The sequence below is a fragment of the Anser brachyrhynchus genome (assembly GCF_964034855.1).
Source record: "Anser brachyrhynchus genome assembly, chromosome: 5".
NCBI classification, from domain to species: Eukaryota; Metazoa; Chordata; class Aves; order Anseriformes; family Anatidae; genus Anser; species Anser brachyrhynchus.
The window spans coordinates 16,589,017-16,611,471 of NC_137699.1; the positions used below are offsets into that span (position 1 = coordinate 16,589,017).

Here is a 22,455-nt window from a genome sequence, read left to right on the forward strand (position 1 = left end):
GGAGGCCGGCGGCCCCCGGCCCGGCCCGCCAGGCGCCGCCGGGAGGCGGGAGGCCCCGGCGCCCTCCCCCGCCGCGCCGAGCCCACGCCGCCCCCCGCGCCCGCACTCACCCGCCGAGCCCAGCAGCAGCCACAGCAGCCACATGGCCCCGGCGCCGGCCGCTCCGCGAACTTCGGGGGCTGCTCCGCCGGCCCGGCCCCCACGGAGCCTGCGGCCGGGGCGGCGGGCGGGGAGGCGGCGGCGGCGGCAGGGCCCGGGGGCGGCGCCCGCTGCCGCCCCGCCCCGCCGGGCTCCCCGGCCCCGCCGAGGCCGCCCCGCCGAGGCCCCGGGGCCCCGCTCCGCACCTGCCCCGCGGGGCCGCCGCCGGCCGCGGGGAGCCGGGAGGGAGCCCCCGGCACGGCGCGGGTCGGGAGGGCCGCGGCCCTGCGCCAGGCTGCCCGCAGCGCCGCTTCCCTCACGCGGCCTCTCCCGGCCGCTTGAACCAGAGATCCACAGAACGGTGAACGTTGGGGAAAGACCCCCAAGATCATCGGGTCCAACCGGCCCCCTCCCACCAGTGTCACCCGCTAACCCACGTCCCTAAGCACCACGTCCAAGGCACCTTCCTCTCCACGGCCCCCTCCCACCGCTTCCACGTGTGTGCCCCTCACACCTTCACCCCCCAGTTGTGAAACAGACGTTTTCATTACAGCCAGCCAAACAGAGCTACCCATGAGGTTTAATGCCCTCATAAAACTCAGAAACCTATGTAGGAAACTTCCAGTTGTGTTTCCAGTGTATGGGCCCAATCCTCACCCCGCTTGCCTTCGATAGGAGGAGGCGCAGGCCTTCCTTTAAGGAACATTAGTTTTCACTACATAATGACCGAAAGCGAAGAAGCCCACATTAGCTTGTGAGCCGTTCTGCTTTTATGGGAAAATCGCTGTCTCTTCATTAAGTGGTACCTTTTTGTTGTAAAGTATTCCCCCGTGTGCGGCAAGTACATAAGTAGATCTGCGTGTGTACAGAATAAAGTTTAACTCTCTAAAAAGCTCTCGGCCTGTATTTAATGGCTGAGGAGAAGGGCTTAGTGCATACGTTACGTTAGCTAAGAATTAAAGCCAGTTCATAGCAGTAAAAAGCTGCCAAATGATTTCTAAAACTGTGCTCAGCTAATCTGCACAAAAATACCCTCTCAGGCAGGATTCTTAAAAGTTGTACTTAATGAAGTCAGAGGAGCTTGTGGAGATTTATTGATAAGAATTTCACATCTTTTAAAAGGATGAATGCAATTTTTTATTCAAAACAAGAGTTTCTTCTGAATATCTACACCTAGCTTCTGTTAGCTGGGTAATGGTGTTTTAACCCCTAGCAGCTAACCCCCAGGGGAAGTCTGCCTGGCACCTGGTTTCCAGCAGCCGGGGGCGAGCTGGAGGAGCGCTTTCTGACCTCCGAGGGACACGGCATCCCTCCGTCTGGCAGGACTCGATCCCCAGCCCCTAGCAGGGGTTCCCCACGTGCCCACCCAGCGAGCGTGATCCCACCTTTCAGCTGGCTGCTGCCAGCTCGCCCCGGCCAACAAAAGGGAGGCAGAGGCTCCATATGCAGCAAGGGGAGTTAGAAGCGAAGCAAGGTGGGCGGGTGTCTCCTGGGCAGTTACTGAAAAGCAAGATCTTCCGGTTCACTAAGATTAAGTGGGAAGCTCTGGGGCTGTAAATGTAAAGGGTCTAAAGCCAGCTAAAGGGTCCGGTCTGACTCCTAGTTACCTTGTTGGTGTTAGGTTACATGATTAAAGTGTAATCGCTAGAAGCACAAAGATCCAGCGGGAGCCCTGGTAACCTTGTCAGTGAAAACCAAGCACACCAAATTGGCTACTCCAAAGCACGTCAGAGAAGACTGATTAGACCTTGTTTGTTGCCTCCTGTGAAGCCTGCCAAGATGAGTCAACCAAGAAACTGTCTCTCAGATGCCTTGCAAACTAAAGGTGGTTATTGCCTACGTGTAGGGCACAATATGGGATGCAGTGGGACCAGCATTTGGGAACATGCAAGACCTAATACCGTGTTTAGGGCAAGGACCAAAGAGTGTAACAGGGAGGGATTGAGGTGGATCAAGGGACAAAAAGCATGGGAAAGTAAAGGGGAAAGCAGATGAAAGAGGCTGGTCAGGTGTTGCTAAGCCCTATGTTGGATCACCGCAGCCTACCCTGTATTCTCCATAAAACCTATTTCTAGCTATCTTAAGTGTACATGCACTGTCAGTTCTGAGGGTACGTGTGAACACTAGCAAACTAAACTAGATTAGCTAGCGAGCAAGATAAGAGGTCTGAATATCTGTAACTGAGTGGGACCACAAACTCAGGGCAACAGGCATCAGTGCTCTGATTACCTTCACATGAACTGCTTTCGTGTCACCAGGATGGATTTCTGGTTTCGTACCTGGGAGCAAGATGCGATCCCAGACTCTGTGTGGCCTTGAGCAAGTCGCTCTTGTCAACCCATGCTCTGACTCGTGCTGAGACTACAGGCCACCTACACCACAGAGATACTGCAAAGATAAATGAATAATTTTAGGTTGCTCAGAATGTGGTTAGGTTCTGAATGCCTAACAGTAATGTAGGGTACCAGCAGAGAAAGATGATCAGAACAAACAAGGAAATACACTCTGAAAAAAGATTCTTTCCTTCCTTTTATTAGCTTCGCAGTAAATTATGCCAGAGTAATGAAGAGCTGTGCTTGGCCTGTGGTCTTGGCAAGATCCATTATGAGAGAGCCACTTATTGTAGCTTTGTGCATGACGACTAAAGGCTAGAAAGGGGAATTTTCTTCAGAGCCAAGCTTGTCAGAGAAGCTCATTTATATTAGCACAACTGCTACCAGCCAAAGTTTTTTGTGCTTCCTTCACTGCTCTAAAAGATGTGGGGTTTGTGCTGCTGGCATTTCATTTCCAAATGCCTTCTGCAATGAAATTACCTTCTACAATGAAATTATCAGTCCTCTACTTTATAAACACCCCAACCTCTCTGAATAAGTCAGGCGTTCTCTCAGTAAACTCTCTGTTAAAGCTTGGGTGTCTGATGACAGTAAAATAGGTGTGAGGATATTTGGCTTTGGCATCAACTTCATCCTCCAATCTACTGTGCTGCAAAGGGTCAGATATTTAAGCTTAGTATTGCAAGCCTGCCACCAAGATTGTGGGATTTAAACCCCCTTTAGCTACTTATCCTTTTGAGATGCCTGCATGAAAGGTATCAGATAACTTAAAGGGTTTCCCACCGTAAAATTATGCAGGTATTTATTGAAATATAGCTAATGACTGCTGATTATTAACTGAAAGACAACTCTCTTTAGGTTATAGCAGACTATGGAGTGTCTTCATCTCATATTGGCAGATGTGCCAGTCCTTACTCTGAGGGATAAAGGATTAATTGTAAATACATTGCAGAGCATCTGCATCTCCACGAGCACCTGACCTCTCCAGGAGCTAAGGAGGTGACGGTACTCTGCACGTTGTAAGCTGAAGTTCAGATTTTTTTCATTTCTCCTTCTAAGCAGCTCTGTATACAACTCATATTTAATTTCACAATCATTCTTGTAACCTAGCAGTTGATTTTTTAGGGCGTTTGGACTGTTTTGAGGCACAGGAGCAAAATGCAATAACATCTGTAGATGCAATCTAAACTTGCTGACTTCAATCTGGAAATAGTGCTTTGAAAAAAAATTAATTCTAGTCATTTATATTTGTCATGCCCACTGACAGGATTGATGAAAATGATGATGAAAATTCAGGAATGTGTTAATTAAGGATAAAAATTTGTAATAATATATTGCAATGTTTTGTATATGACTGAATGCCATTTAGAAAGCCAGAGAGTTTGGCACTGTGCTTAGCAACAGCTTTTGATGGATTCAAAATAATAGTAATCCCGTTTTTAATATATTGCTGCAAAATGATAAATGTAGATCCAAATACATTTATCAATTTGTCATCACCATTAACACCTATCAAGTTAAACAGGAGTATTAGCATATCACCCTTTATCCATCTATCCATTAGGATTCATCTCCATTATGGCTTTGGAGTGTTTTGATCTTTAGCTCTGCATCAAGCTTGAAGCTCTCCTGAATATTGCAACATTATTCTCTTTAGAAAACAGAGCTGGAGATCAGTTTTCAGAGGAGGAGTCAGAATAAGCATTCAGATTCCCTCGTATGACTCATATGCTTCTCTCATAACACCTTAACATGCAAAAATTGTATGCCTTGATACATTGGTACCCATCACAAAAGTGAGAAACCATTTTCAGATACGCAATTCCACTGGCAGCCTTCTCAGAAAAGCAAACCCAACCACAACAAAGCTCAAAGAGAGCAACAAGCTTCCCCATCCCCTGCATACTGTGGATAGCAGAGCCCATGGCCGCAGGAGGCACCTGGATGTGCCTGTCCTTGAGCCCCAGAAGCGCCAGGCTTGGGGGCAGGCACCGCTGGGGCGCCGTGCCCGGCCTGCCTGCTCCCGGAGCACTGCCTGAGGCACGCACATGGTTAATGCCAGCTCTGGTCTCTGCAGATCCGACCTGCTCTATTTTCTGTGTGTGGAGAGAGTTTTAATGAGCATCCAGAAAAAGTGTGTTATGGCAGACCCGATCTGGGATGTTCTGCTTGTACAAATTAAGCTAGCTTAAGTGCTAACCTCCCTTCTTCCTCTCCCTGAGCCCCCAGGCTGTGGGCTCCGCACGTTAGAAAATGCACAGAAACTGCAGCACTCCTTGCTCTCCAATAGCTGCTGGGCTTTCTGTCCCAGTGCGATGGAAAGGGAAGGCCCCGAAGCTCTGGCTCATTCCTTTTCATTTTATTCCTCGCACATCACCCATCTGCAAAGAGCCCCCTGCTGCGCAGCTCCCACTTGGCCCGCGCCGCGGTTGTAATGGCATTCTCTGTTTGTGACTCAGGAATTACGGATGGAAAAGGCGTGTTAGGTCAGTTTGTCCGTGCCCTTGACGGCGCAGAGGTTGTTCTCTTCTGCACAATCTTCCCGTCTCCTGCCGAGGCCCCTCTTACAGGCCTGCACAGAGGGGCTGCCCCCTGTGCTCCAGGAGATGGGATTCCCCCACGCTCTGCCGGGCCTCCTCCACCTGCCTCCCATCTGGCCTTCGCTTCTGATGGTGGGACCTGGGGTGGGCCAAGGCCCTTCTCCTCATCTTTTCTGTGCCAAGGGCATAACCGTGGGCCTCACAACTTCAGCCCTGTCCTTCTGCCCTTCCTTAACACAAACTGCGTCCATGCTGGCACGATTGCTCCACAGTTAACGACACAGGCTGCACTGGGTTTTGAGCTCATCCCTGCTGCCAAAGCCATGGCAGGAAGCTGAGCACCATGCCAGCAGCAACGCATCCCAGGGCACTGCCCAACAGCAGGGCAAGGGGCTTAGCTCATCGCTCTGCCCACCATGATGGCAGCTCTCAAGTATTACTGAATGATGTCTACTTTTTACCTCATAACGCTAAAGACGTGGGATCCCTCCCCAGGCTGTATCATTCAGGCAGGACACAGCTGGCTTCCCTTCTTCCCACTTCACTCTGAGCGATGTTAAATTTAATCTGGAGCATTTTCAGAGCAGTTCTCCCCCTCCTCTGCCCTGCCCACCCCCCATGTACGTGGCTGCCCCAGTCTGTCCAGACAATTCCACACCCCTACACCACTTTCTCAAGCCTAACAAACTCCCAATTTCAGCAACTCTGACGCAAAGGACAAAGCTCAAAATCAGAAATGATGATGCGAAGTTGTAATGCCTGTTATACCTTTTAATCCTCCTCTGGAGCAGCAGGGACTACCCTAACAGATTCAATTGCAATATAAAAGCACTTTCAAAAAACTGCCTCCTTGCCATTCTACATATTTATAAATGTACATATAAATTGGGCGGTTCTGTAGTTACAGTTTCTAGCTACAAAGCCAGACAGAGGTCTTCTTGTTTGCGAGCTCCTCTTGTTTGCGAGCTCCTCACCCCCACCCCTCTCACCGCCTCAGCTCGCAGTTTTATTATACTTGACCTTCTGAGGAGTTGTATCTTCTGGAAGGACTGATTAGAAATCCATTGTATTTGCAGGCTTTTTTTTTTTTTAATTCAAAAAGTAATTTTGTTTCTTTGATGTGAATTTTATTCATTACCTAACGTGTCAATATTTTCAGCTAATGATTTTAAAATAAGTAATCATAGACAGGAAGTGGAACAGCAGGATGATTATGTGGTTCCCACTTCTTCTGATCACCTCCCGGACAATTAGCATATCAATACTTTCCATTAATATAATGGGCAGTGTGTGAAATTTCCAGCCTGCTTCCAGAATCCAAAGTAGGTGAAGACAAGCAAACAGAGAGGATTATTTGGCAGTAAAGTAGATAATCAATAAATGAATGCCCAGATCAATACACATCCCCTAGCAGGACCACAGCAGTTTAGCTCCAATTGTCCCTTAAAGAGGTTTTAACAAATAAATAACAAAAGGCAAATCGATATGTCTGGATGATGACAATTTGGTTCAATTTGCAGGAAAATGCCATAAAACTGCATTACGTGTGTAAATCCCCAGCTAAAGCAAAATGTTACACCACCTATCTATGCCACCTGAAGGTCTGACAGCTTAATTCATGGCACTGGTTTAACACCTGTTTTAAAAGCAGAGTGTCTCTCGTTGCTCCAGGTCCTGAAAAAACACATCATGAAAGCCTCTTTTTATGTGCAGATGTGGGATTTTTATTTTTTTTAATATTTTCTCAAAATATTTGTGCTATCTATCTCACACTGATGTCTTTGTATACAGGGTAGAGGGAACGTAGCAAGAAGCAGAGAAGTCATTAAAAATACAAGGCTGGGAGGGAATGAAATAGCCAGGATCCTAAAACCTTCACGGGAAAATAAGACCTAAGCTAAACTGCATTTTCTGAATGCTAGATCTTAAATTTATTCTTTTGGAATTGAAGCCTGAGGTCCTTAATCAGACCAACCTCCCAGGAGCTTGAAAGATGGTCTTGACCACAAAGGGACTTCAAGATTAGATAAGGGGTGAAAAAGGGAACCCATCTTAGCTCTTCAAAGCCCTCCTGAAATGCAAGGCAACAAGATGATGGGAGAAGGGCATTTTTACGGTGTTTGCAGTTCCTAACTGGAAACCCTGCTGGTATTTTTTAAATTGTGAATTTAGTCATTTTGTGTTTGCTAACAAGAGTAAATTGAATGTTTGCTTACATCAAAATGTTCAGAACGCTCTATTTTTAAGCGGCAAAAGGAACTTGGAGTTTGTCCAAAGGTTAGCCTTTTCAATGTCTACTGCTCTTCACAGATAACGTCCTTCTAGAAAGCACTTCTAGGGTTCACCTGGCTTTTAAAATATCTGCTTCAGGGTGAGCTAGATCTCTAGGCTTGCCTATTTCTCTCCACTGAATGTTTAAGAAGTCTAGCTGTTGTGGAAACAACTGCTCTGGAAATGTCTTGAGCAGTGAGGGGATGAATCCCTCGCAGCGTGACCGCTCACGCATTTACAGTCAGACCTGCGATTGCCCGTGCCTGGAAGGAATCACATCCCCTTTACTTCGCTGCCATCCTCCTGGGGCAGGAGGGGTGCCCAAACTGGGGCTCAGATCACTTCTGCTGCCCCTGAGGTGCGGCTGGCTGGCAGAGATGCAGCAGCGTGTCAGTGTAGTGGGGCACAACGAGCAGTCGGCACCCTGGGCAGTGCAGGAGACCCAGCAGAAATTTATGATCCGCGCTGGAACTTGTCCGGATTTCTCTGATATTCTGAAGTGTGAAGGAGTCTCTGGTTATTACAAGGACTTCTGAATGACATGTCATTTGGGGGGCATGGGACAGAGGGAAGACTTCAGTGCTTGTAGCATTGTCAGTGTGGTGGCTCTAATAGCACTGATTTGAGGAAAGTGCACCTCCCATTTCCTTGCCACAACTTCTGAAAACTTTGAGTCTTGCTGAGAAATGAGCTGGCTAAACAGAGTTGAACAAGTAAGATCACATCCCAAGCTTGTATGGCCAGAGTTGTGATAGAAGGGCCAGCAATACTGCGTCTCTGTGGTCCTACTGCCAACAGAGGAAGCAGAGTAACAGCTGAAGGAATCTGGCCCAGCAGACCAGTTGTCTCACCCAGACTGCATGCAGTATAGGCACAGCTATAGCATGGATTTAGATATGGGATATTCTTCACGTACCTTTTTAGTCTTTGTTGCTTGTTTGCGATCAATGCAGGGAGTTGGAAGGGAGTAAGACCCCAAATTGTAACGTGAAGTTGTTCTTATTTTACACAAGAGAGCAATGGCATATTGAAACACTCACTTTGATGGTTTCCTTGGTCTGCAGGGAGTGCTCAGTAAAAGCTTTCTGCTATGTCTGGATCGACATAACTGGGATTGTTGGTCCCATATGAATTGAGCCAGGAAGTACTGCAGTATGGAGATGGTCCAGATAGGAAAGCAAATGTCACTGACGGGCAAGATCTAATTTCAGTGTTAGGCTAACGATGTGACTGATGCTGAGCCAGTAGGAAATGATTATGGCCTAGATTAGATTACACATGCAATGTCAGAAGAGCCCTTCTCCACCCCTCACCCCCCTGCCCTTGTGCGTCCCTGCCCTTCCCCACCGCGCTCTAGAGAACAGCAGCCCCTTGCCTCTCTTCCCTCATGCTCTTCTCAGTGCAGGTAGAGAGCTGTATAAGCAATTACAGGCTCCATAACAGTGTTCCATCAGCCACCTTCCCTCGCCCTCTCCTGAAATCTCATTAAAGAAAAAAAAGAAAAGGAAAACCTGTCTGTATGGAAATCCAAAGTGACCTCTCCACGCATGCATTGGTATTTGTTTCACGCACCAGAAGCTCAAAGGGGTTCTCAGGTCCAGGGGCTGCTGGGAGCATCAGCAGGGCCGACAGCGAAACATATGATGGTGCTGCAAACCAGAATCCACAGCAGTGCAGTCGCACCTGAAACTCTCCTGCCAGCAGATTCACCTGGCCTGTGCGTCTCCCCTGCAAAAGCCTCTGCTTCTTCTCTGTGCAACAAAAGGAGCAAGCGTGTGCTCCATTGCAGGACAGCTTATGTTTGTGAAATGTGCTGTGGTGTCCTTGTCTCACTGACTAAGAGAGAAGCTGTGTTTGCCCATACTCCAGCCAGAGTTAACGGAGCCCTGTGCAAAGCCACTCATGAGGTTTGGGACACCAAGATGAAGCTCACAGTACACAAGGCATCACGTAAGACCGTCCAGCTGACCTCTAGAGACAAGGTACAGCTTTCATGGGTGTAGAGAAAGACCACAGAAGCACTGCTAGAGAAGCTGTTGCTCCAGTTTTACAGTATTTTATTTTTCATATAAAACAAGTGCAAATTTGGATCTGAGCACAAAATGTCCCCAAAGTCTAAAGGGTTCACTTTTTTTAGAAGCTGGGGCTAACGCTCATGAAATACTTTCATTACTGCTTGTATTACACTTACAGTCCTGCGCTAGATGTTGCACAAACACCTAGCATGTGCTTTTCCTGCCTTTACATGGCCATCGGGTTGATTGATTTGGGTTATTTGTTAACTGCTGAGCGCTTATTTATTCAGTGTACTATTAGAAACCTCTTAAGGGTGACTAGAGCGCCATATAGGCATTCCTCTGGGTTAGCTTGTAAAAATTAAGTGACATAAACAGGGAGCACTGCCCTGAGCTTGCAAACATTAAAGGAAGTCAGGCCCTAGTGGAGCTGTTTGAAATACTGGCAGCTGGACCTGCTGGGATGGCATGAAAATGGGAACTATCTTTATTAATCCTCACCTCAAAGCCTCATGTCTGAGTCAGTCAGTTCTTCTTTCTAAATTTGACATTATTAATGGCTAAATTGCAACTCACACGGAGATGTGGCAAGTCAAATTAGACTGGCCCAAAACCAACTAAGAAGTGTCATTTAAAAGATAGCCATCCCTACTCCGATTTCTGCACAAAATGGAAGCTCCAGGTTAGGAACACATTTGAATACAAGTTTCTACGGTATACAATCAATCAGAATTATAAATTATAGAAAATGGATGGGTAAAGAAAAATAAAGTTGGGAAAACTCTAGGGCAAACAGAGTTGAAGACTCTAAAATGAGGAAAAAATTGTAAAAGTATTTTTTCAAGAGTGAGAGGGATCCTAGCAACAGCATTAGTTGATCATGACAAATCTCCTGTCTTCATCTCACACTAATGCAGGAGGGCATAAATTTTTTGCTATTTGTACAGAGGAGGAAGGAGTTAATGAATTGATCCCACATCAGGTCTGTTACAATACTTTAAAGCAGGTGGTAACTGAACAGGAAGCAAGGCAACAAGGACACAAACAAGCAGCTATTAACATCAGACAACTTAAAATCACCACGTCAAGCCAACTTCTGTCCAGCATGTTATAATAGACCTTGCATCAATCCCATCCCAAATAAAACCTAAAAGAGTTAAACCAATGCTTACGGTCTGCCCTTCTGCTCTGAAGCAGGAGCTAGAGTTTCCAAGTCCTCCACACCAGAGGCATATGGCCTATATGCAAAGACGTACCAAAGGCACTTACGAGCTTCCAAGAAATCCTTCTGGGAGAGGGACACACTCAAAAGATTGTAACACTCCATTAACAAAATTCTTTCCTGCAGCATGTAGGATTGAAAAAATCTCTTCCACTATGATATTACTTTTTGCCCTGAACTCTTACCTCCTCCACCTCCCTTTTGGTAGCGCTATCAGGGAACTCTTCAGAGCATCTGCGATTCATATTTAGCAGTCTGTCTTCCTGAGTGTCATCGCAGGGAGTCACTGAGGAAAATCCCCACAGGAAACATCAGAGAAATGCAAAAGCAGACACCTGGAAAAAAACAAGATGGTTATTAAAAATGGAGAAGACACCTTTGAATTTAACCTGCATCCAGAGGAGAGAGGGGGACTTCAACCAGGAATGGGAAAACAATTTTGCGCTGTAAGACTAGCCCAGAAAGTCTCGGCCTTGGCAGAGTACTGGAGTGCTGGCAACCCTTTCCAGCACAAGTTATATTAGTTAACCAAAAGGATATCCTATTCCATTCATTTTCCTTCTCGTGAGCCAAAAGCTAACCCCAGCGTTTCTTTGCAATCGCTTCCCCTTTATTCTCTGTCTGTTTGGACGATAGCTCCCCGGTGTGCTAGCACTGTGCTCGGCCCCAGGAAGACCTCACTCGTGACCGAGGCCTCTGTGCGATGCCGTTACGACAGACGTGTTTGGGAGCACAGCCCAACGTGTGCCTGAGGTAATCAGACAGCCTTTCTGCTCCCGGGGAGCCAGACGGTCATCTTCCCCCGTAGCCGGGTGCTCTTCAGCAGGAGGTCTCAGGTGGCCGAAGCCCATAAAAGTGGAGAAGCTGATCCCTCCCTGATGTGAGGAAAGGGGCTGCGGGACACCAGCTCCGGGAGGACAACTGGAGGGGAACTGGGGACCGAAGCAGCACCCCAAGTCCCACCTGGTCCATCCCACGGCAGGGCAGCAGGGAGATAACCAGAGGACAGCCATCAGCCCCTGCCCCTGCTTCATCTCGCAGGGCTTAACGCTGTTCTCAACTTGACGACCCTATGTACGAGGCACTGCTGGTCTTTCTGTAACAGGCATTATGTTATTATAAGCATTTATCTAAGGCACCCAGCATCTAAACGCTGTTATTAGAGAGCAGTTAAGGTCAGACAAGTGATTAGTTAACAATAGTTTTCTGACTCAGCTTACGTGCCTTGTTTGTCTCTATTCAAAACGATTCGGTTTGCCGACAGTCATATAATTTTCTGCTAGGTAATCCCGAACATGCGAGTGTTTGGCCATGAAATCTTTTCTAAAATTATTAGAAGCTGAAGGCTGAGTTATTGTTCTCCAAGAGAGCCTTTTCCTTAGCACGCTCCCTCTGAGCTTGGGGTCTTAGTGATCTCCCATGCTATCCTTTGCAAGCACACTCAGTTCTGCGTAGCTCCTAAAGCTCAACTGATTAACAGAGTCAATTAGTAAAATTTACATAACACTGCGGATTTAAGGCATTTTGTTTCTGTATGCATTTTGCTCTGATCCACAGATACTGTATTTATTTGACAGGCAGTACCCCGAGCTGCCTATTTGGGATTCTTCTATGTGGACATAAACGAGGCAAGTTAAACATGAGCAAACACAGTGATACTCATCTGGATTGCCCGAGTCCAGCCTCCTGCAAAAGCATCAGTCATTTTCAATGTCAGACTGAGAATCTTACGTTTGTTTTGACTATGTTAGGAGAACAATGTCTCCTTATCCCAGTACTCTACTAGTAAAAATAAATGCCTATAGCAGGGAGGAAAAATATTGTCCTTGATTTCATATCCCATCCAATGCAATTATTTTCTTTTCATTTTAAGGCTTGTTTCTTTCTGTCTCCTTCCTTTTTTCCTATTAGCCTTTTCCAGTAAACAACAGAGGGCTTGCGAGGTTAGCAGAGATTTTTTTTTTTTTGCTTTAGGAAGGGCACATCAGCACATTACCTCAGCAGACACAGATGTGTGCGGCTGCTCAGAGCACCACACCGCCAGCCCCAGCAGCCAGAGCGCTCCCCACCGAGGACACTGCCCTCCTGAGCCCCAGGAAAGCCCCGGAAACCCTGCACAGAACGGCCTTTCTGGCCCTAAATACATGTAAATTCAACTCAGGGAAACAACCCCTTTGCAGCAACCACATAGGGCAGCTCACACAATCCAACACAGAGTAGCAGGCTTGTTACATGCCCAACACCTCCACTGTTAATAATTCTCCCGAACATCTTGGCCAAAAACTACACCCCCTGAAAAAATTAAATGCCATTAGAACACCAAATACGTTTATGGAGCTGTGCTGCTCATGCTGTCCTGCTTTTCTCTCTAGGGGTATGTTTACCATCCTCTGCACGGACCAGCTCTGCTCCCCAGCTCCGAGCTGGGGTCCTGCAAAGACCCACTGGAACCGTCCCAGCAGATACATTCACGACGCCCCCACTGAGCTACACGTGTTTGGAGGGGACAGCCATCTCTCCAGCCAGGGGAAGGCAGTCGGAACGGCTAAATTATGGGACTTCAAAGCTTCCCCCGCATTGTAAATCCCCAGCACAGCAGCTGCGGGCATTGTACTGGTGAGCAAAACCGATCGGTCTCATTTAATCACGTCACACCTCATTTGTGCCGCAAGTGTCACGGAGCTGGTCACAACAAGGTTAACGGGTTTCAGTGCGTCACCACGGGTAATCGGATTAAGCGGGCAGCTGCCCGGTGGCTGCCCTGACCACATCCACCCTGGGGCACTGGTCTTCACCGTTTGTGCTGGGATTGCCAGTCTGGTGTCGGGGTGGGAAGGGCAAGCCTCGGGAGGCAGGGGAAGGAGTTATGGCTGGAGACTGACTGGGGCTTTGCTAGGGTGCAAAATAAAAACGGGCCTGACAGATCGAGAGCTAGCTGCATTTTCACACGCTCTGTTTTTATTAGCATTGTGAGGGGTCATTAGTATGGGCACCATCGTTTTGAAGCTCTCTTTATGCACACATATATTTACCTCAGCAGCAACCCATTAAGTAAATCTATTAAAAATAAAACCGGCGAAAATGAATGGGGCCTTTTCCTTGTATTTTATAGCTCATAATAAAACAGGGCCTTTCCTTTGACACTTCCTTGATTATTCAACTCAAAACGCAGTTTTTACAGCTCTCAGATTTCACTGCTTCGGTGCCGGCTCAATGGGGACAGGGCATGGGCTGCACAATGCTGGTGCGGCTGCTGGTTGGGTTACACGTCTGTGGGGTCCTGCAAACCAAGCCTGCAAGGAGAGCGATGCGATTTGAGGAGAGACACAGGCCAGTCCCCAAAACGTCCCCACTGACCAGCACCAGCCTAACTGCTGTAGGAAATAGCGAGGCGAGCCACTCACGTGGGGATCATCCTGGGAGAAAGCCGATAATGGGAAAGCTTGCAAAATCCAAACTTAATCTCCTGCGCTGCAGAGAACTAATCCTTGTGCTTGACATTAATCTTTTCATGGAGATAAAACACCCTTATCGTCCGTGCTGCTCACGGAGCCAGGAAGCAGGGCCTGTGGTCTTCATGAGCTGGAGGTGCAGAAATTGTCACACAAACGTAGTCTTTCTGGTGGCCAGCACTGCAGTACGGATGGGGCTCTCCTTGATGACAGCCCAACCTTGCTCTCTTTTTAAGAAAAATACCTTTTTGTTATTGCTGTAAAGAGAGAGGCTCCACGAATGAACACAACACCTTGCACCAACCATGTGCCCTTGCACTGGGGTGGTTTCGATGCTGGCCCAGCACCTCCATAAGCAGCAAGGTAACACTTTGATATGGGCTTCCATGGAATCAGGAACCGTTGAACTTCACTGTTTGAGGCAAAACTCGAAGGACATATTCCTTTGTTCATCAGCTGCCACGCTGTGGCGGAGCAGCCCAGCCTGGCCAGAGTCTAAAAGCAAACCTCCAAACAAATGTGTGCATGTGTCTTAATATGCATTAACTGCAACTAGAATCAGACCTCCCCACGCTGCCAAAACTATAAACACAGAACAAATTTCTCAGGGTTTCCAGCTAGCTCTAGGATTTGCGAACAGCAGAGAAACGGGAGGTAGCAAGGGAAGTAATCGAAGCTCCTATATATCATATTGATTAAAACACGAGGACTGCCCTTCAAGGATGAACCTCGCATCAGGAGGGAGATATATCGGCTGGTCTGGTAAGCTGCTTCCAGCTCTGCCGGCAGCGATCAGGACATCAGACTACATTGTCATAGATAAAAACAAATCTGCATTTTCAGCCCCTCTGCAGACAAGAAATAGTCCAGGAAAGATACACGTCTTCATTAACCCCTCAGGAACAGAAGACAAAAGCAAATAACAAACAGAATGCTGCACAGATGGAAAGCATTTTGACAATGAATCCTTTGAAAGCAGATGATTTTTCATTTGTGTTCACACAAAAAGAAAAATGCACCTCTGTCTGGCAGCCTAGCAGAAAGGGTCACACAGCACTCGAGTTGCCTAAGAGCCTGATTTCAAAGCCCCAGATGATGCGCTGTGCGGATTTCACCCACTGACCACTGCTTTTTGTTGGCAGGAATTCCAGCTGTGCGTGGGTTGCTCCTCCGCTACCCAGGCTGCAGGAGCAAAGCGTGACAAGTTGACACCACCGTTTCCTCCGGGCAACAGCTGCCCAAATGTGACATTGCTTGGATCTCCCACTTCAACAGCGAGAGCAAATGGGCCTGTCTGAAGTTTGTGCAAGCAGGTGCACGTTGCCCTTCAGCTGCACACACTCACAAAGCATAAGTAAAGCAAGAAGATAAAAAGGGTTTTTTTTCCTTTGCAGCCTAAGCATGAGACACCTATGTAGCAAAGACCAGAGTGGTAGGAAGGGAGAACAATTCATATCAGCATGCACAGATGGGAGATGCTCTTCTTTCCCGCAGATGGCAGCCGGATCCTGGCGAAGCCCCGTGCTGCTGGAGGAGCTGTCGGATGTCTTGCAGCAGAGGAAATGTCTGCGCCCACCTTGGAGAGTGGCAGGCATCCTCAGCTCATAAACATGTTCTGAACTGGCCGTGTCTTCAGGCAAGAAATGTCAATACAGTGGTCATGCACGGGTAGAGAAAGAAGCTGCTGAGCCCTAATGCCTGACCACAAAATGCAGTGCTTTGTTTCTTCCCCTCTTACCTGAATTACCATTCTTACCTGATCTAAGTACTATCCCTCTATCCCACAATTATCCAAATTGCATTCAGACCTTTGTTCCCCACAAGCAAAGCCTCTTTTTTCAGGTAGAAGGAGACATTGAGGAAGACAGCATAACAGTTGGGCAGGCATGCGGTGGCTGGGCATGCTGATGTGGCTGCCCCTTTATGGCTTTTAAAATCTCTGCTCCCACTCTTTTCTACCTTATATTTTCCATCTGTCCACATGTAAGCCTGAAGGAGCGTTTTGCAAACTCTTTTGACCACCTTTGACCAACCCACTTCGGCGTAAGTGATATTTTTGGGAGATTGATCTAGCAGCTCATCATGTTTCAAGTGCCAAGAGCGGCAAATGCATCCCTGGGGATCTTTCTAGCACACCATCACCTCACCCCTCTTATTAACAAGACTAGCCATCTCCAAGAGCTGCAGAGCTCTGGTTACACGCCCTCTGCAAACACGATGGGGAGCAATTTATGGTCTTACAATTTTGAAGTAGCAAAGGTCTCGATGCAGAATAGGAGCCTAGGGCCAGGCTGTGGTGCTAGAGAGAAGTGGAAACACTGAGGGATGCCGCAAGCCACCGCTCTGCACCGAGAGCATCCCCTGCCCGGCCTCACCAGTGGTGGTCGGGGAGGTGGGAGCGCTCAAAAATCACTGTCTTCCCCCTGGCAGTCGGTGGCAAGGGGGACCCAAGCAACAGGAACCAGGGCTACATCCAATTTATTCCCTGTAGCCAGCTGTCCTGCAGTAGCAATGACTTTGGCTCTACTTGTTTGCAGTTGTTTTTGAGACAGTGACCCAAGTTTCCAGCACATTCCTGACCTCCTTCATAACAACAACTTCCTGAAACTTTCTTGCTGCGATCGATGCCTTTGGTACACTATTGCCTTCTTTCTGTTTATTTTATTTAGTTTCACTGCCATGCCTTTGAACCTTGAGTTTGCTGCCCTGCAGTCAGCGGGGACCTGGCTTTTTCATGTTTTCACAGCAGAGTCACTCCAGGATGACAAATGCTAGAAATAAATGATGGATCAACCCACTGAGCATCTGGCATTTTTTGGAACTCGCCTCGAGTCTTTGGCTTTCCATCCTTCTTAACACAAATTCAAATCCCTGCAGCCGAACAGGGGTTTGGAGAGCTCCCAGCTGACAACCAAGGACACGGATACCCTGGACACCAATGGGCTGCTCACCACTAAAACATTCACCCAGCTTAATTGCTGCTTGATTCCATGTTCAGATTGCCTGAAATGCTGGACCACAAGAGCGCCCTGGGCAGGGAACTCACCCAGGTCATCAGCAGCAACCTGGGCTGAGCAGCTTCCCACCCACCTCATCAGCCACCCACGACTGCTCACTGATGAGTTGGTTGGGCCCACAACCATAAGGAGCCACCTGTCAGGGGGTCTTTGTGCTTTCTTACCCACAAAGGATATGTGGCAAGCTGGGAACCATCACTAGATGCGACCCCAGGATCCAGCCAGTGTGAGACAGGAGGACAGGACCCAGCTCAACACGCGAGCACACAACCCGCAGGTCCAGGAGCTAGTACTGCCGAGGGGCCTTTGCTAAGCTGTGTTTCACTGTGACAGTAAGAGCCTGTAAACTACACCAGTAGTACAAAGGCAGGCACAGAGCATCTAAATGCTCTGTCTCTGAATTTCCCCAGGAATCTTAAATCCTTGAGATCACACACGCGTGCACGCGTGACACTTCTGTTCATCTGGATGAGAGAGGAAGCGTTATGCACAGACAGCTGACATAATTTTCAATGAGAAAAGTAGATATTGTGACAGCTAACTGCTGTTTAGGTCAGTAAGAGTTTGAGGGTGGCTGAGTACAAATTACTTTTTTTTTTTTTTATATATACATTCATGTCTCCTCTCAACACACACCTACTTTCCTTAGCTTAATCGCCACAAGGTATCTCGTTATATCCCCGCACCAAACACCTCAATCCAAACTACAGCACAGATGGCCATCAGGTTTTCAGCCCAACTTGCGCTGCTGCTCTTTGCCCCCCAGCACAGCTCACATAGCCCTGGCTGCATCAGAGCTGTTCTCAGGCGGCAGCTCTGGTAAAAAGTAAACCCAGGTAAAAGTTGCAGCAGCCGGCTGGGGTGCAGTGCATCAGGACCTTTTCTAAGCTCTCAAGAAAAGCGGACAGTTTCTGTTATTCCCCATCCTGCTTCTCCAAATAACCCTGACCCACTATCTTATGGAATAGTCTCATCTAATAAAGCTATTACAATGTACATAATAACAAGAATAAACTCCAACTGTCCCCTTTTTGCAAGCTTAGTATTTCCTCAGCTGGTTTTACACCAAACACATCCCTCATCAACAGGTGGTCTTTACTGGATCAGAGCAAAGAAACCTAACTTCACTTCTCCAGTTACTTCCCAGGAAAAGAGGATATAAGGAAGGAGAAGAGAAAGAAAGTATGCGTGGGCAAGTGACAAGCGTAGCTGGAGTAAGGAAGAGCAGCGCTCATTGTTTCAAGAAATTTGCCATATGTTGTGTGGCTTCATTACTCAAATCTTGTATGTGCTTGTTTGATGATTTGATCAGCTGTTGACTTCATTTCATACTGCTGCCAATTCATGACTTGGCTGATTAGATTTGAGTTGCAACCCCAAATCAAGGATCGCATTTTGCTCATTTTCAGTCATTTTAGTTACTAAGAAAAAAAGAAAAAAGTAAGCAGCCTGCGTTAGAGGTATTTTAAATGATTTGTGTCCCTACAGAGCCGCCCGCCGGGTGGAGGCGCAGGCACAGGCAGCCATGGCGTTCTGCTCCTCTCTTCCACAAGCTGCTGGGACACTTCCAGGCTACAAGGCAAATATTTTGAAGGTTTTGAAGAGTACAGAGAAGGGACTTGATGGGCCACCAAGGCTAGTTTCCTGCAACTACAGATAAGAATATTATCTTCCTTCATATACTTCCTATGTAAATTTACTAACACGGAGCTTTCCAAAGTGAATGCATTCCCTCCTCCTGGGGGTTATGTGCTGTTACATATAAACCACAGGGTAAATGACAGCTGTTGCTTGTTCTCCTGTAAGCACTTCATAAAATTTACATGAACAGAAGAAACCTGTTTGCTGCTGCTCAGATCTAGATGCTTTCTTCAACAGCCTTAACATCAGATAGAGATGGGCAGAGCTACAGAGCTTCAGTGCCACGTTTGCCCTCACTACCTGTGGGAGCTGTGCCTGAGGAAATGCTAACACGTCCCCTGCAAACACAGGGCTTCCAACATTGGCGTGGTTTGGACCTTCACTCCAGAGAAGCCTTGCCACGTCGCAGGTATCACCAACGTCAAGAAAGATTGGATATTAAGGAATAACAGTAGCTCCATCCTGAGCTCAGTGTCCGTTTGCAAGGGCACAGAGCAGCCCAGCAGTGACATAAGGTGGCACAGCAAAGTGACAGGGAAAAGCTGGCGAAGAAAAGCAGCATCTGGAAGAGCTGCAATTAACATACACCAAGGGATCATTTACTCTTGAGATTTGTTTATTTTTGCTGGATTTTGGATGGGGATGCAGAAAATGCATTAAACACAACTGTCTTTCATCTGAATGTGTGCCTGTGAACACGTAGCATGCCTGGAAATACACAGCACACAAATGAGAAATCCTCCCACGACGCACAGAAAAGCAGGCAAGAAACTAAGATACAGCCACAGTGGCCCAGGGTGTGTTGGTGTGCTCTGCTCACCAGCTGCTTCTGGGCAAACGCAAGAGACTGGGAGGGCTACTCACCAAATAGACCACGCAGCTGAGTGCTGGGCAGAGTGAGCCGAGGCCATGGCCACCTAGCAGTGAGGAGAAAAGTCAGGGTGGAAGATGAATATGGACATAAAATATTGGGAAAATATCCATCCAGGTTCACAAACTGAAAACCAGTCTCATGTCACTTGCCCAGTTCTGTTCTCACTTATCCACAGGCCTGGCTTTACCAGCAGTAGCAGGGCAGGTCTAATACAGTTACACAGGGATCTTGACAGAAATACCACCAGCCATTGTAGGGGAGCTGCAGCAGCACTGAGCTTAACGAGGCTCATGACCATTGCAAGGTGAACTCTAAAAATGGATTATTTTTTCCCTTAAGGCAGCAGGGATGAGGTCTGCTCCAGATTTCTGATCGCACCACACACCTGAAGGACAAAAGGATCCGAGCAACAGTGCCTTAAACCGTAATAATGACAATTAATTTCCAGACCCCAGATACAAGAGACAGCAGAGTTTTAATTAAAAAGTTTGAAAAAGACGCAGGTAGAAGGAGAGATTTATGACCTGGTTTCTGTTCTGCAGAGGAACCGAGCATCTGCAGCACCCGCTAAAGTGGGAGGGATTTATGGGTGCCCAGCACCTGTGAACGTGAGGCCATATTTGTCTTGTCTGCTCTGCAGATGGGGAGGAAGCCATGGAAATAATACTTTTCACTTGGAAATCTATTGCCTTTTAGTGGGAGCTCTCACTCCCTTCCTATCCCTTAGGTATTGGTTGTTTTTCTCTGCTGATATCCCCACAAGATTCAGAACAGAGAGGGATGGGAAAGGTTTATTCTGCATCCCTTCGGGTTGCCAGTGGCACCTCTCCTGTCCTGTAGGGGGGCAGCCAGCTGTGCGACGGGCTGCGCTGCGCAGCCCTTCTGCCCACGAGAGGCAGCCTTGCTTGGCAGGGCTCTCCTTGCTCCCCCACGTCACCCCCACCCAGCAGGGACGCGCTTGTGCTGCCCCTTGGTAGCTGTGATATCCTCACAGCCCCCACGGCTCACCCTGCTCTCACAGGCACCACGTGGTGCCCTCAACCTGTGAGCCACACCACAGGCCGACCCCGTCACAGCTCCTCTCCTCCTTTTCAAGCTGGAGAGAAAGAGGAGAGAAGCCAAGAGGCGAGTGACCCCAATGCAGCTGACTATCTCCCTCTTGGCTGGCCCCTTTGTGGCCCAGGGCCCTCGTTACATCTCCGAGTACTCACAGGTTTAATGAACACTGCCTGGTAGCTCGCTGGCCCTCATCCCCTCCCTCGCGTTTGGATTCACACTTCATTAACCAAGAAATGTTTTTCCTTGGGGGTTTGTACTTCTTCCTCCCTTGACCCCAGCTTTCTACTCATTTTCAGTCTACTTCATGCCTGGCCCTGGGAAAAAAAAAAATGAAGCAATTATGACCCGGATCAGCAGCCAGGAGAGGAATCGGTGTGGGAGATGAGATGCCCTCAGGTCTGGCGGCTAATGACTGCCTCTGGGTGATGAAAGGAGCCCCACGGCTCAGAGGGAGCTGACATCCGTCCCAGCACACCCTCCGAGCTGCCCCGCTCAGGAGCCGGGAGGTGCAGGGGGCCGGGGGCACTGCGGGGCCGCGGCCGTGCTGAGGCACGAGGAAACGAACCCAGGCTCAGCCAAAGCTGCCTGCAGCAAGAGCCGGGCACAGGGCGATGCTGCTGCCCCACGGCCACGCTCCCCTTGTCCTTCCCACTGGAGGCAGGCAAGGATTTGCTTCTGACACTGCTGCAGCAGCCAACGCTCTGTGCCTCCGTTTTCCCCCTACAAGCACCAAAGAAGACATCTGTGCCTGCTCTGGGACACTCTGCCTCTTTGCAGCACAGTTCATCAGGGACAGGAGCCATCTGCCCGCGCCTCTACCCGGAGCCACACACACGGACGCTGCCCCGCGGGAGCCAGCTGCTGACATGAAGCAGTGCTCTGGGCCCTGCTCAGACCATAAATCCACTGCAGCAGCAGGGCAAGGCCGGGCATGGCGGACACAGCCCCAGCCCCTCACTGCGTGCACCAGGAGCCGGGCACACTCTCAAGAGGGATGCCGCCTTTTCTGGCACTTGAAGACAAGGCGGTTTGCCACGCACCTCGACAGGGAGGAATTAATCATCTTTAATTTCTTCGGACTTGCAGAGAGACCTTGTTCCCACCCCCCAAACACACCATGGGTGGTTCTTCTGCAACAAGCAGGGTGGAGGGAAGGGGGGAGTTCCTTATTTATTTACTTTCCTGTGGAAAGACCTCAGCTGTTATCACTTAGCAATGCAATTCTGCATTATTCAGAGGGGAGACTCGGTGCTGGGGCACCCTCCCCACGTGGCTGGCAGCAGCAAGGAGGAGCCATGGCTCCCTGCGGCCTTCTCCTGTACTGTACAACAATAAATCTTTCTGCCTGTGGTTCTGACATTTGCCTACACAGGAAAGACAAAGCCACCCACTGCGAACAAGTTCTGCTCGTTACTGCTGCTCTTTTAAACCTGTTTAGCTTTTTTTTTTAAAAAAAAAAAAAGCTCCCTCATAGACCACTCTGGCATCATCAGGGGCCCGGAGATTAGCATGTGAATCTGGGCTTTCCCAAAGTCTAAGGAATTTAAAGTTTTGAAGCAGCGACACACGCACTGAGACCCTGCAGGGTGCGGCCTGTGGAGGCAGAGGTCTCCTCCACCGGGCTGCGGGGCGCACGCACGCACGGCCGGCAGCACGTGGAAGGGCGAGGTGGTGGCCAGGGCCCGGCGCTCCTCGCCGGTCAGCACCACGCGTGACGATGGAGCAGCAGGGCAGGATGCAGCCCTACAGACCTGCCTGGTCCAATCACCAGTCCACAAGCCACATTTCTGCGTCTCTTTGGACTTGATTTTTTTTCCATCTTGCCCCGTCACACACATTTCCCATTCAGAGGGGTGTCACGAGCAATCTCAGCAGGCCCAAGCTCACAGAGGA

General features: G+C 48.6%; 1 protein-coding gene and 1 long non-coding RNA gene across 5 annotated transcripts in view; both read right to left on the minus strand.

The window, feature by feature from the left end:
• Positions 1-10,854, minus strand: part of LDLRAD3 (low density lipoprotein receptor class A domain containing 3) — a 121,496-nt gene extending 110,642 nt beyond the window's left edge. For 2 of the 4 annotated variants that reach the window (XM_080594062.1, XM_080594064.1), the window contains exon 1: positions 111-252. In XM_080594062.1, coding sequence (XP_080450188.1) covers positions 111-144 — 34 coding nt within the window. In that variant the 5' untranslated portion in view covers positions 145-252. Of the gene's footprint in view, positions 1-110; positions 253-10,704 lie in introns of those variants that run through there. The other 2 variants (XM_080594065.1, XM_080594063.1) reach the window with 2 other exon arrangements.
• A 9,057-nt stretch (positions 10,855-19,911) lies between these two features.
• The window catches only part of LOC308195884, a 67,861-nt gene continuing 65,317 nt past the window's right edge, over positions 19,912-22,455 (minus strand). Inside the window, exon 7 of the long non-coding RNA XR_013951899.1 lies at positions 19,912-20,876. This is a non-coding gene — a long non-coding RNA (uncharacterized lncRNA). The remainder of the gene's footprint in view (positions 20,877-22,455) is intronic.